This window comes from Alosa alosa, chromosome 13 (assembly GCF_017589495.1).
Source record: "Alosa alosa isolate M-15738 ecotype Scorff River chromosome 13, AALO_Geno_1.1, whole genome shotgun sequence".
Classification (NCBI taxonomy): domain Eukaryota; kingdom Metazoa; phylum Chordata; class Actinopteri; order Clupeiformes; family Clupeidae; genus Alosa; species Alosa alosa.
In genome coordinates, this window is record NC_063201.1 from 8,324,920 (window position 1) to 8,339,565 (window position 14,646).

The 14,646-nt window shown below is 41.4% G+C and overlaps 2 protein-coding genes across 2 annotated transcripts; both read left to right on the plus strand.

Moving 5' to 3' along the window:
* The first annotated feature begins 1,230 nt into the window (after nucleotides 1-1,230).
* LOC125305387 (zinc-binding protein A33-like) lies at nucleotides 1,231-8,410 on the plus strand. Its single transcript, XM_048260079.1, has 4 exons — nucleotides 1,231-1,649; nucleotides 1,926-2,348; nucleotides 7,931-8,096; nucleotides 8,215-8,410. The coding sequence occupies exons 1-4, from the start codon at nucleotides 1,614-1,616 to the stop codon at nucleotides 8,226-8,228; spliced, it is 639 nt and encodes a 212-aa protein (XP_048116036.1). The 5' UTR covers nucleotides 1,231-1,613; the 3' UTR covers nucleotides 8,229-8,410.
* Nucleotides 8,411-11,500: 3,090 nt separating this feature from the next.
* Nucleotides 11,501-12,701, plus strand: LOC125305736 (C-X-C chemokine receptor type 5; the record flags this gene model as incomplete). The annotated part of the gene is made up of 1 exon (XM_048260661.1): nucleotides 11,501-12,701. A coding segment is annotated over one exon (1,005 nt), but the record flags the coding sequence as incomplete, so codon positions are not given.
* Between the last annotated feature and the right edge of the window lie 1,945 nt (nucleotides 12,702-14,646).

Genomic DNA, 14,646 nt, shown 5'->3' on the forward strand with positions numbered 1-14,646 from the left:
ACTTCCATCTTGGTTTTTGCTTGTCTTGCTCTTTCTGTTTATCTTTCTTATGGTTTCTCCCTCACTCTCCTCCATCTCCCTTTAGACCTTTTATCTTTTAATGCCATCTCTCTCTCTCTCTCTCTCTCTCTCTGGCCTTGGTTTACCAAATATCCTGTTTACTGTTGTATTTGTTTTCCAAATGCAGTTTTGTATTTGTTGTTGTTGTTGTTGTTGTTTGTGAATGCCCAGGTGTGTCATTATGTACTTTAGTCTCAATAAAAGTTCTACATTTAAGGACCAAAACCCTGTTAGGTTGATGTGCTACTCTCTCTATTTTACTAGGAGCTTTGGTCAAAATGGACGCGTCATGCCACCCATAATCTGTAATGTATGGATGGATGTGGAGAGCTGGTGTGGGATGGTTCTGGTTCAATTGTAGAAGCCTTCTGAAAGTGTGCTTGGCAGGGGACACACCCTCAGTACAGGGCAGCTGAGAGGGGGTGGATGTGGATGGATGTGGATGTTGGATGGATGTGCACTGAAGGCCAGCAGATACAGATCCCTCCTATACTCCTTGAAGGTGGAGTCCCAGATTAGTCAATTAAACACCATCCTGTTCGGGTGTGTTTGTGCGCATGTGCACGACTCCAAAGACTTCCTGGCTCTATGAATTGGAAGCATATTCCAGCCAATCAACAACTTTGCTTTGGTGCATGGAGGGAATGGGTGTAATTGATTGGCAGCTGATCTCAAGTATGAGCACCTTGAACAGACATCCTAATGTCAGTTCTATAGTTGTTAACAATCCAGTCTCTCGTGATCAAGATTGCTGCATCAAGCCCACTTCACTACAGAGTTTCCCACAGCATAAGTTATACAAATGCCAATCTGGGAAAACAAAACCTCCACAATATAGTTATGTTAACTGTTCATAATATGCATGTAGTCACTAAGGCTGATTACAGCTTGATCTGACCCAGCCATAACCTCCAGCCTTCAGCTCACTATCTGCCTGGGGGCCACGCGTGTCTTGTATCTGTCAGGTCATCAGATGGCACGGTGAGATTAAATCATAACTGAAACTAAAACTGCCCCTTTGGTTACCGGTACAAGCCTCCACAACCACAACAAAACTTGTTTTGTTTTGTCTAGACTCTCAAGAATGATTTGTGTCCCTGAGGTAACTTTGACTTTTATATATGTTGATCACTGATTTTAAATACCAGTATGTACAGTTGAGAACATAGTTATTCATACCCAAATTAATAATTATGTTGATTTAATTTCATTCTTGAGCACCTTGGGAGTGCAGTAGGGTGTACTCATGATCACAAGGTGTCGATGTCACTCAGTTCACTATCAGACCTAGAGAGAGACACACTCAGGTAAGTCGGTTTGTGGAGATGAAGTTAATTCTGCATTTATCGTTTGGCACTGAGTTTAGCCCCAATGTACCATCGAGCCACCTCCATAATAAGCATGGAGAGAGAGTACAAAATGAGAATGTCTTGGTGGTTGTTCAATGAAGCTTTTGGAAAAAACAATAGAATGGCTTAATTTCCATAAACACCAATGTGTCCATTGTGTTTCTTTTCATCAGCAGGATTGTGTCTCTTCCCGGCAGATAAGGCATGCTGCAGGAACAGGTTGCATTCTTCTCTTTTACAGTAAGAGTTTGGAATGTACGGTACATTATCAGACAGATCCTGTTTAACCTCTTCTATGTGGGCATTTGCATGATGGTATAAACATCGCCACAATGAGAAAGCAATCATCTTCACCGAGAGCTAGCTGGGTGTAGTTGTTTCTTCTGTAGTGCACCATTTGAGAGAATGTTGAGGACTGTAGAAATATCAGAGTAGGAATTTCAGTTTAGTGCAGCTAACACTGAAGGCTGTTTTAAAAACAGCAGCAAGATTATGGCTGCCTCTTTGACCATCCAGCTCCAGTGTCCTGCGTGTAGGAACATCTTCACAGACCCGGTGGATTTACCATGCAGCCACACCTTCTGCCAGAAATGCCTCTTGGATCTCCTACAGCCCAGCTCGGGTCAACAGCCGTGTCCAGAGTGCAGCCAGCCTTTCAGCCTCAAAGACCTGAAGCCCAACAGCCTCCTGAAGAACCTGGTGGATGTGGGCAGGGAAGACCTTACCAAGATGGTGGCCGCCAAGGACCCCCAGAGAGGAAGAGCGGTAGACCCTGTCCAATTCCAGAGGAACTCCACGCTTGTGTGCGCTGACCACGACGAGAAGCTCAAGCTCTTCTGTGAGACGGATCAGAAGCTCATTTGTGTCATCTGTAGGGACTGTGCGGCACATGAGGGACACAGCTTTAAACCAGCGAAGGAGGTCGCCAATGCCTACTTGGTAAGCAACATTTTGAAACCGCAATCCTGTTCTGTCCTGTATGCTCTAATTGAAGGCAATGTTTTCTGATATTTTTGTATGCCAGGGGCCAGTTTTCCATAGACAGATTATCCCTATTCCTACAATAAATTCTCCATTGAAAAAAGCTTTTAGTGTTGGACTAGGCTTAATCCATGTAGCCTACAGGCTGTATATGTTCCATATATTCAATGTAAATGTAGGCCATTGTATAGACAGTAGAGAGTAACATACTGCCAGAAACACTATTTACGAGGTGTTGACCTCTGGTGAGCTCATACAAGAGAAATATAAGAAGGAAATGTTGCACATTTTGGCTCCAAATTTATATTTTAATGGACACATACATTTACAGTTCAAGGTAGTAATGCAGCCACAAAATGAAGCATTTTTCTGCCTGTGTGTGCACACTTTCTGGCTTATGGATACCATGGTCTAATAAAACTTTTTCCACAAACTCATTGTTGTTATTGTTGCTCAGACACTGACCAGCCATTCAGAATTATGAGCAGTTGGACAATTTTTTTTTTTTTTTTTTTTTTTTTTTTTTTAAATTGGGCTCCTTACTCACAACCAGTAGTACTATTATCATAGTGCATGCGTCCCCCTTTGTTCCTTCTAAGGGCAAGCTTGGAGTAGAATAGTAGTTTACTGAAATTGATTTATTCAGGAAGATCATTAAATTCCATTATAGCACCTTACACCTTTATTAAATTCCATTATATAACTGTCTATAAAGTTCTGCGAGGAAGTAGGAGGAGGAGTTCCCCAGATACACATTGAGTGATTGCAACAGGATATGTGAATGAAGTAGCAGCTCATTACAAAACAACTAAATTGTCATGCATGCCTTGTGAGCAGAATGTGACACGAGACTTGGTAAAAATGTCCTACAGTACAACCTGTACCCTATTTGGCCAAGTTAAATGTTTATGGATGTGGACATAGACATGACTACACACACACAATATTGACAACCATCTGTTTGCAAACCATCTAAAACATTTAAAAAGAAAAAATTTTTAAATGTTTTTTCTTTTTTTAATGTTTTAAGTATTTTGGGGGCTTTTGTTAACCTGACTCTCGCCAGATGAATTTCGTTCCGCCTAGCTTCACTCACATCCACCTGGGACCTCTTCCATTGAGAGTGATTTCTGCACCAGATTTTACGCTAGAGCCAATCAGGACGCAGTGCGGGAGTTTTATAGATGTGACATAGCGTAGAAGCGACTGTGACCGTGCATTCAAGGCACTTCGGAATGACAAGGACCGCCCCCGTGGCTACTTTGTTTTTCCCACAGCAAGTGTTCATGTGCTTTGCCGTCGGAGTGTATGACAAACATGGATGCCACAACAAAGGTTAAAACATACACTCACTAATCCTAAATAAACAACTGTATTTAAGTTGTATTTAAGTATAAGTTCACATTAAAACTGTTGGACATGAAAGGCCACATGGACTACAAACGAACTACAACGTGAGCAATTACTCATTGAATCTATGTTAAATCAACATTATTTTGTCAATGTTAAAATCATTGAGTCAACGTCGCACTTCAACATTGATCCTATAACATTTTGCACCCTCTATTAATATTGAAGCAATGTTGAAATTCCAACTACAGATCAACGGAATTTCAATGGTATTTCAATTAAAATGAATATTGAAACAACGTTGAAATTACAACCAAACTAAAGATCAATGCGATTTCAATGGTATTTCAATTGATATTAAACCTCAGTAAACCACTTTTAATCTGGAAAAATATTGGGAAATTCACATCCTGTTTTATATACAGCCAGGATAAATTTGACTAGGCCTAGTATGGCTGGTTTAGGCTACACAATCGTGCATAAATAACCAGACAACTTATCAGTTTGAAAATCAAGTGCATTTATTAACTCTTCTTCATTTAGAAATTCACGTGTGTTGTGCTTCCCTGCCATCCATTCAGTATAGCATTCATAGACCACCCGTTCGCAGTTAGCCCTCCACCATCCAGTAGCAGAGTGAAGTGGCACCTAACAGAAACAGAAGAAAAAGGGAGACAGTGTTAGATAAATATGTTCAACTGAAGGCTACTTATAATTGAAACTTAGAATAATCATAGAATATATATTCTATATGTTTGTTGAGTTTGCTGTCAAAATGCCAGGCTGAAGATAGTGTTAGAATAATTCAGTTTTTAAGCTGGGTGAGCTCATTGAACATGCCGTGTTTGCTAGCAGCACCAGCCATTCGGGCAGCTCTGTTCGTCCGAACACTTTTGCTGCCCAATGAACGGTTAATGATAGCAGTCTAGTCAGATATGACTTAAAGTTGACTTATATCAGTATTGCTAAAGTTAGCCTATTAAACTCACAAAAATATGATCACCAGGAGTTACATAAATGTTAGCTAAATCTCCACGTAAACCAGCAGCACATCTTCAGCCTATAATTTTGACAGCCTAGAAGCTAACGTTACCGGTAGGCCTAGCACTACTTCATATTTTATTATCATGAGTATAATAAACTGTAACTTAATTATAAATCAGACTGCCGAGTAACGTTAACCTAACATTATGATGAACTGCCATAACGTAAGTTAGCCTAAACATTAATTTGACAACAGCAAGTAAATTTAGCTAGCCTAGCATTTGAATCAGTTTGTAAATCTGACAGTACGATGTACATAGACTGTAAACATGACCGAATTTAATGTAGTACACTTTTACAATAAAACATTATCGTTTGATAAATAAATGCTTGCTTACCATTAAGGAGGAGTGAACTTGACAGAGAGCTGAACACCCCCGTTGGTCTGACTGAACTGTTGCTGAAAATGAACTGGACAGTTCAAACGTCGTCGCGCGGTCAACTATAAATCCACTACTTTTCAATATCTTTTAGTGAACTATGTATCGATGCTCTATCGATTATGGCAACATAAACTATAAACCAATGTTGTTTCGATATCTCTCTTATCGATATGCATGCACTGTCGGGTTTTTGTCAGGATTGTAATGCTGATTCAATGTCTATTTACCATTGAGATTTCAATCTCAACCAAAATGATGATTTGGATGGAAAATCAACATCATATCAATGTCACCTTGCTATCTGGGAAGTGATGACGAGCCCCTAACTGGGCAACTCTGTTAGCAAAATCTAGCCCCAGTTTCTGACCTCTGGTGTAAAGGGAAATAAATTGTTATGGTCCCAAAATTGTTGTAATCTCACAAGAAATGAGCCAGGTCTAAGTGAGACCTCATGTTTCCCAAAATTCCCCGAGAAATCATAAAAACGCTATTCACCCCTTGCAGACACGTGACTTAAAGGCTCCATGCTGGACGGCAAATTACATTATGTCATAAAGATTATGATGAACTGAACACCATTACTATAACATCTTTGTAGTTCAATGTATTGCTGTTTGGTTTCTGATAGTCAAAGAAGATGCCAGTGGTGTTGTTAGATGAAATGGGTCATGATCGCAAATGTAAAGTTATTAAAACTGGTGGTAACAGCAAGGGGAGATAACGTTACGTTAGGCTACTGTAATTAACATTATGGTAAATGAACACCCATAAGTATTTCTGGACTAAAATATTGCAAAGCGATTTGGTTACTTTATTTGTCTTGCTTTTATCAGTTGTAACATAGTCAAAACGTTAAGAATGTCATATCAGAACATGAAATAATAACTAGCTGCCACACTTAGAAGCTAGCTATTCTAGCTAACTTTTATCGTAGCTCATAGTGCTAGGGCTAATGTAACTCGTCAGTTTGTACGTTGCCCAGCGAATAAACTTACTTCTTACATGTCTTAAGTTGAAGAATTGAAAGAAATAGGAAATTTAAAAAAAACTTGAACGGTATTATCTGTTTACATTCAGATCTTGCCAAAGACTTTGACTGTGTCTCAAATCGCGTACTTCTGCACTTACAATACCTAATTTGAGTGCATGAGGGTGTTCACACTGAAAATTCCAACGACACGAAGGGCGCTGCAAGTTCCCGGATGGTGCACTCATAACGGTCAAAAAGCTGAGTGTGCAACGCTGGACACTTTTCGCCCTTAACGGACGCCATCTTGGCCAAATAGTGGAAGGGGAGGGAGCGTTTTCAAACTTGTGGTAATCGCGGTTGAGAAAGCTGAAGCAGCAGCAGTGGAAAACAGACTTTACGGAGGTACAAGCAAGTTATAACATAAACGGTTCATGTTTTGACACAGTATGACCATGTCACTGTCGAATTGAGGACGCCAATAAAGTTATATTAAAATGTTTGCGATCGTCATTTCCGTGAAGTGCACGGAGTTTTAGTGTTTGATATGAGACAATACTATTTTGTTATTTAAGCACACAGTGCACATAGTGTACTACACGAAAGTGTACTCACGTAAGTACACCAATTGAGACAGACTCATTGCCTAAGTGCTATCTGCCGTCCTGTTCAGAGTCTATGGTTGCTATAGCAACCGCTGCTGCGCTTCATACAGTGAGGAGATAAGCATGCAATTGTGGTTGAAATACTCCCGAAACACAAAGAAAACAAACCAAAATATATCTATGCAAGAACATGGGATGTTGTTGTATTCCAAACAATAAGCCAACAGTCGTGGAAGGGCATTACTACGGTTAAATCTCACTATAATCTCCTAGCTGTGCGATATGTCCCATTTACAACCCATTGATTTGATTCGTGTTCTTGCCGTCCACTAGGCTATTTTGCTGTGGCGCGAACAAAACGTGACGTCACTTGCAAGGGGTGAATAGTAGCCTCAATAGTTAGAAATGCATCAAGAAAACACAGGGAAAACACTGTTCAGTCCACCAAGTCATGATAAGCTATTGGTGCTGCGCAGCACCAGTTGTGATATTTATCCTACTGAGTGTAATCGTAGGTAATGTCATGTATGAAAGCTATTGTTAGGCAATACTATAAGTGTCAAGTCCAGGGCAGCTGAGGTGTGGGATGACATCATCAATACGCAAGTATGCGGTTTCGCCGTCCAAACGAACTTGAAAGGGCTACGGTTTCAGATTTTTTCACCCTGGGACCAGGTTTCAAAAAAGTGTGATTTTGGGCAGTGCATTTACAGGATTCGTTTGGACGACCGGCCTAGACGATGCAAAACCTGTGCATTTAGCCCAAAAAGCGTCTCCGTGTGGACAGGGCCTAACACCAACCCCAGTACACAGCTCAACTGCACACACAGAGCACACTAACACCAACCCCAGTAATTTGATGCTCCCCTTCTGTCTTCTACTGTCTTCTTTGTATTGCTGTAACTTTCCCAGTGTTGTGACTGTGTTGTGTATTCAGAGCTTTTATCATCAGCTCATTCCAAACATAGGGCAAGTTTGAGACTCTATGTTTTGTGACTTTTACTTGAATCAGTATCAGTATCTGAATCAGTTTTATTCTGTCTTACATTCCCTTGGCTTGACATTCCCTTTTTAAAAAAACTGGTTAATCTTACCCAATTCTCCCCTGAATTAATATACTGGTTACAGGTAATCTGAATTATGAAACTGTGAGACTGTGAACCAATGAGCGGTAAAGACATGTTGTTGCAGGAGGAAGTGAACAGTCCCCAGTGTAGGTCTGAGCTTCACAGCTGGGTGACTCTCACCTCTGCGGACACCCCCCACCCACCACCAACCCCTCCAGTAAGGATGTCAGGAGGCCAGGACCACAGTTCACACACACACAACAATGAGTACATTCTACACAGCGTTGGAGGTAAGAACCGCACATTTTGGATGGTAATTCAATCTACTTCTTTGATTCTTAGAAACTCAAATAGATTTTGGTGTATGCTATATTTTAACCTTTAACTCTTTTTTGCATGTCTGACAAGAATGTGTGCTATAAGGGTTCAGAAAATAAAATAATCATAAAATAATCTCAGTGTGTAAAAGGATGCGTATTTTATGAGTGTATGGTGATAAACAGGCTGAGACGCAGGTGTATCTTTGTATTTGATTTGATTTACTGTAGATGAAGATATTGACTCGAGTTGTACTTTAGTTTACTTAAACTAAATTTTGGATTAATTTGGGACTGATGGTGACAACAGCTAACCATCTTTCATCATGTTCAGCATACAAACCCAAACACTAAACAACACATGTGACTTAGTTACAGAGGTGGAAAGTAACGAAATACATTTACTCACGTTACTGTATTGAGTAGTTTTTGTGTGTATTTTGTATTTTTTAAGTAGTTTATAAAATCGGTATTTTAAATTTTACTTGATTACATTTTGAGTGAAGTATTGTACTTCGCTACATCAAAAATCCCATCCGTTACTTGAGTAAAAAAAAAAAAAGTTAAGACTGACGAAAACGGAAAGGGAGAGAAAAAAATCGTGCCCTAAACCACAAGCCTAGTGATAATGATCAGCGTGTAGCCTACAACAGGACGTGAATCAAGCTGGCGCCATGCAGTCTTTCTGAAAGTGATGGAGCTGGATCACGAGATGCATCAGATTAGCCTAACCTATGAAAGTATATTTTCCACTATTCCAATCGGTTGTCTCAGTTCATTTTAGCACTAATGATTGCGGAGATATTTAAGCAAACACCATGGGATTTCATGTTTTGGCGTTTGTGCTCACCTTTCTTTGGAAAAGAAGTTTATTAGCAGTTGTTGTTTCCCCTCATTTTGATGTCTCTCTTTTTTTCCTGTTTTGGCCTTTGTTTTTAGTAACCTGACTTGGCTTTCTTAGAGAAAGACATTGCACCAGCAACAAAACAATTAGCGGTCCACTACTAGCGATGCTCAACTAAATAAACAAAAGATAGACTACCTTATGAATCGTGCAGGCGGACTAAACCATTTAGCTCTTTAGCAAGGGAGAGTGAGAGTGACCTTACACAGTTTTCACTATGTTTTGTATACAAAATCCAGTCAGTCAAACTTTACATTTCGTCTGACATTCATTTTGACATTTAATTTGGAAGTTAAAATATTCAGGTAAAATAAATATATGGTGGAAATAAGTATTGAGCGCTTAATTTTTTTTCAGTAACTAGCCTAAACTTCCAGTGAGTCTATTCGAAATTTTTCACCACACATTATATTAACACACATATAAAAAATCCAAACATAAGAGTTTTATGTATTAAAGTGGAATGACACAGGAAAAAAGTATTCGTGCCTACTGAAATTTCTTCAATACTTTGTGGAAAAGCCTTTGTTTGTAAAGGCAGCTTCAAGACATTTCCTATATGACAAAACTTATTAGTGATTTTGGCCCATTGTTCTAAACAGATTCCAGGGTCCCTCTTGTGAATCCTGATCTTTAGTTACTTCCAGAACTATTTAATTGAATTGGCTGCCTTTAAGTCTTTCTGGAGCTTTCTCCGAGTGGTTTCTGTGCATGGCAGGTTGATGATGCAGTGATGTTTCTTCCACTTGCAGATAATGGCTCCCATGCTGCTTACTGGAAGATTCTGATGTTTTGAACTGCATTTGTAACCAGTTTCATTGATATGTTTTGCAACAATAAGGTTGCAAAGGTCTTGGGAGAGCTTTTTGCTTTTTATCCATCATGAAATGTTTCTTGTGTGACACCTTGGTAATGAAAAACCTAGCCCATTAATATTTAGGCTACTAACCAAGCTTATATTAATTTGCACAGATAGAAAGGATAACTACTCTCTATACAGATTCCAGCTCGTTCCTTCCCTTTCCTTGCCTTAGTGCTTTTTTCTTAGCGTGTTCAATACTTTCCCCTTTGTTATTCCACTTCATTACATGACTCTACTTATGGAGTTGTTTGGATTTTTTTGTGTGTGGATTACCTGAGTTATTACTAATGCCTGGTGAAAATGTTGTGCCCCCTGTATTCCACTTTTCTGGGCCCCTCTCCTCCATTGGGGCCCTATACTTCCCACTTTCCCCCCCAGTACGACGCCCTTTAATCTGCTGAACCTTCTGCTCGTTTCCAAATATAAAAAAAACTCTCTGCAACTCAATATTGGCCTGCCTGCCTCAGCTGCCTGTGAGGGGCTTTTCAGTTGTGCTGGATTATGGTTCACTGCAAAAGCGACCCAAGGATGAGTGCAACTAACTTTGAAAATCAACTACCGACCCCTCGGCGGCCATATTGCAACACTTATCGTGCATCTATTTCAGTAGAAATGCGTGAGCGTAAGGCTTCACTACACCAATCTTGCTCCAGCAGCGAGATCACAACAGATGATTGGCACGATGTCTTCACAGCACACCACATGATTGGCTCAATGTATTTTACAACACACCACATGATTGGCTCAATGTCACATGTCGACGTTTTGCCGCGGAAGGGTTGTGATATGTGTAGACATATGATGTGTAGACAACTGCCATATTGGCGTTTGGCCCCATACATTACTATGACCCCATACATTACTATGGAGGATTTTTTGAGTGCTGTATCTCCTCATTAGAAAGTCTTTGGTAAAACTGGTTGTTCTGGTACCCACCCCCCAAAAAAAAAAAAAGTAACTAAGTAACTTTTACTTAAAGTACATTTTAAATTAACTACTTTTTACTTTTACTTGAGTACATTTTCAGATCGGTATTTGAACTTGTACTTGAGTAATATTTCATCAAGGTATTGGTACTTTTACTTGAGTACAATCTTTTCATACTTTTTCCACCTCTGCTTAGTTATTGGATCAATTCAAATTCCAGTTTCAAATGATTTGAGTATTGACTAGTTAGCCATTGCCAATTAAATTAAGTAACCTGAAAAACACACTTCTTGACACACTGGCTGGATAATATTGTGATGGGTGGGCCAGAGTGTGGGTGTGTGAAGTGAGGTGGTGGTGGTGGTGGGAGGGGTAAGGGGGGGTGTAGCCCAAATAAACAATCTGAGGAGATTTGGTTGAATGGTTGGTCTTGCTTTGGCTGGCACAGGCTGTGGAAAAAAACAAAGAAAACACACACATACATCTATTCTTACTACTGAGAAAGTTTCTGGATTGCATGTTTACAAATGAGTCAATTTGGGGATAATGTCATTTATTAAATAAATGCATTCAAATAAATTAGAGTTATGTGACCACTGACATGCAGGTGTGTATTTTTGTGAACTATTGCAGATGGAAGACTTTTCTTACGAGAATGAATTTAATTACACAAGCAGCTATGACGCTGAGAGGAATGGGACTAACTGGGGTCTCTGTTCCGCGGAGGAGAGCTGGCTGCAGCACTACCAGACGGTGTTGCTGCTGCTGGTGTACGCTCTGGTATTCGTGCTGGGCGTGGCGGGGAATGGGCTCATGGTGGTGGTGCTGCTGCGGAGGCGCCGGAGCTCCCTGCGCATCACCGAGATCTACCTGCTGCACCTGGGCCTGGCCGACCTGCTGTTTCTCGCTGCCCTCCCCTTCATGGCGGCCAAGCAGGCGGCCGGCGTCTTCCTCTGCAAGATGCTGAACACGGTGGTCAGCCTCAACCTGCTGTGCAGCAGCCTGCTGCTGGCGTGCATCAGCTTCGACCGCTACCTGGCCATCGTGCACGCCGTGCCGAGCATGCACAACCGGCGGCCGCGCACCGTCCACCTCACCTGCGGGCTGTTGTGGCTCCTCTGCTTCGTCCTTTCCTTCCCCGAGGCCGTGTTCACCACCGTGTTGGACGACCCGGTCTACGGTCCGCGGTGCTCGTACGAGGGCCTGGAGGGCGGCACCTGGATGCTGCTGAGCCGCACGCTAATGCACCTCCTGGGCTTCTTCCTGCCGCTGGCCGTCATGGGCTACTGCTACTCGGCCGTGGTGCTGACGCTGTGCCGGCGCCGCCGAAGCCTGGAGAAGCAGGGCGCCGTGCGGCTGGCTCTGCTGGTCACTGCCGTCTTCTGCCTTTGCTGGCTGCCTTACAACCTCACCAAGCTGCTGGACCTGCTGGTCATCCTGGGCCCGCTGGCACACCTGAACTGTGACGAGGCGCTGAAGCAGAGCCTGGTGCTGAGCGAGAGTGTCGGCTACGTGCACTGCTGCCTGAACCCCATCCTGTATGCCTTCGCTGGCGTGCGCTTCCGCAAGGAGCTCCTGCAGCTGCTGGGCAGGTGGAGAGTGTGCCACGACTGCTTGCCTGCCAAGTGCAGCAGTCGGGTGTCTTCCTCCGAGGGAGTCACCACCACAACCAACGTCAAAACCGTCTGATCTCCGAACACTCCATTTCCCACAGTGCACCTGAAGCTTGTCCGGTTTGAACCATTTATGTCTTATCGTGGAGGACTCGAATAACAAGAGTAAAGTGGGTGTGAGAGCTTTGTAAATGAAGGCATTTCTATAAACTAACTTTTATACTAGCATTGTCATTGAACGACCCTTCGGCTTTCTGAAAACTGCTTCTTAAATAAATTAGTGTGGCTCTAACTTTTGTCTTGCCTTGTGTCTTCCTGTACTGCATTTCCATAGGGATCCTCCTAGGGTTAGGGGTCCAACACTCAGAACCCTCAGAGTATGAGTATGTATATGTGTGGAAGTAGAATAAGTAGCTTGGAAGGAATGATGGTGACAAGGGTAGGTTGGTAGATCACCTTAATGTAAGCCCACAAACCAAGCTCAAACGCACACATCATGCACATACATTTCTATATCAAGTAATGCAAGCATGTTAGGTTTACCATGTTTTAAAGCAACATAATGCAGTTCTTTTAACTTAAAATGTTGGTTTGAAACTCATTTTAATATTACACTGACTTACAATAAGGAGAATGAAGTCTCTGACATTGCCCGTGTGCGCTCAGAACGCCTGGTGCTATTATTATTATTATTATTATTATTATTATTATTATTATCATTATCACTTAATGGGTACCCAGTATGTTTAAAAGTGACGGAAGGGGGATTTCCTACTTTGTGTCACTTTAAAGCAGCAGGAAGGAGATTGGATAGGCAGGATACTGGAAGTCATGAAAACAACACTGCCTGCACAGCTGGCACAGCTTTGATTATGTTAAGAGTAACAGACCCTGTTTTGCTGACAAAATTCATTCCGCCCACTCACAAATGACAGATGTCACTTTTCTCAGTAATGCCAGAGGTTCTTGATAATAGCCTGGGTTTAAAAACAGGAAGAAAGAGGAACCATCGATGAAAATAGGCCTGGTGTCTGACTCCATTTCCTACTCTGATTTGCACCTGTTTGAGAGGTTATAGACACACAGTCTGTTTCCACATTCACTCTCATCCTGCAGTCTATCGGATACACGCTTAGTGCAGTGGCTCTACAGACAGCTGCAGTACATATAGGATTCATTACTGCCATGTGTGTGAGTGTTTGTGTGTTTGTGTGTGAGAGAGAGTGTGTGTGTGTGTGTGTGTGTGTGTGTGTGTGTGTGTGTGTGTGTGTGAGAGAGTGTGTGTGTGTGAGAGAGAGAGAGAGTGTGTGTGTGTGTGTGTGTGTGTGTGTGTGTGTGTGAGAGAGAGAGAGAGAGAGTGTATGTGAGAGAGAGAGAGGGAGAGGTCCTTTGACAGGAAAAGAGGATTATTTCAGACCTAGGCATCATAAAAAGTACTTTGGTATTATATATATATATATATATATATGTAGAAAGGGAGAGATGTCTACAAACACACTCATTCTCATTCTCGGGGTTACACTAAATTTAGCTTCTCAGAAATGACCACTAGGTAGAGCTACACCACCTCCACATAAGGCTTTCAACCAGTGAGGGTTGATTTGCCATTGAGCTACCATTATGCGCATGAAGTGACAGGAGAATCACTGAGTGGGAAATCAATCCTCAAAGATCCATTGGCTATACAGGGGGGGCACCTCTGCAATGTCCACTTCTCAAACCCAGGTGTGCACCACCTGATGATTCCTCCTGCAGCCATACTCAGCTAGATAGATAGATAGATAGAGATAGATAGATAGATAGATAGATAGATAGATACTTTATTGATCCCCAGGGGAAATTCAAGGTCTCAGCAGCATACAGACAACACAAACACATTCTTTAACAGCAGAAAGAGTAATTAAAGTATATAATATAAAAACACAACTAAGCAATAAGGACAGTATAAGATAAAGAATATGCTAAATATACTAAAATACAAATTATACTAACTAACACTTAAATACAATATATAAAAATATACTAAAATACAAATTACAAAAATACAAATTATACTAACACTTAATCTAAATCAATTCTAAAAACAGTATCCACATAGTGGTGATTAATCAATCAGAGGCGCTTGCAATGACTGAGGCAGGGACTGAGCCTGTGATTCTCTGTGCATAAGGTATGGTAAGGTGCTCTAAGGTGCTCTGTGTGAATGAGTGTCATGGT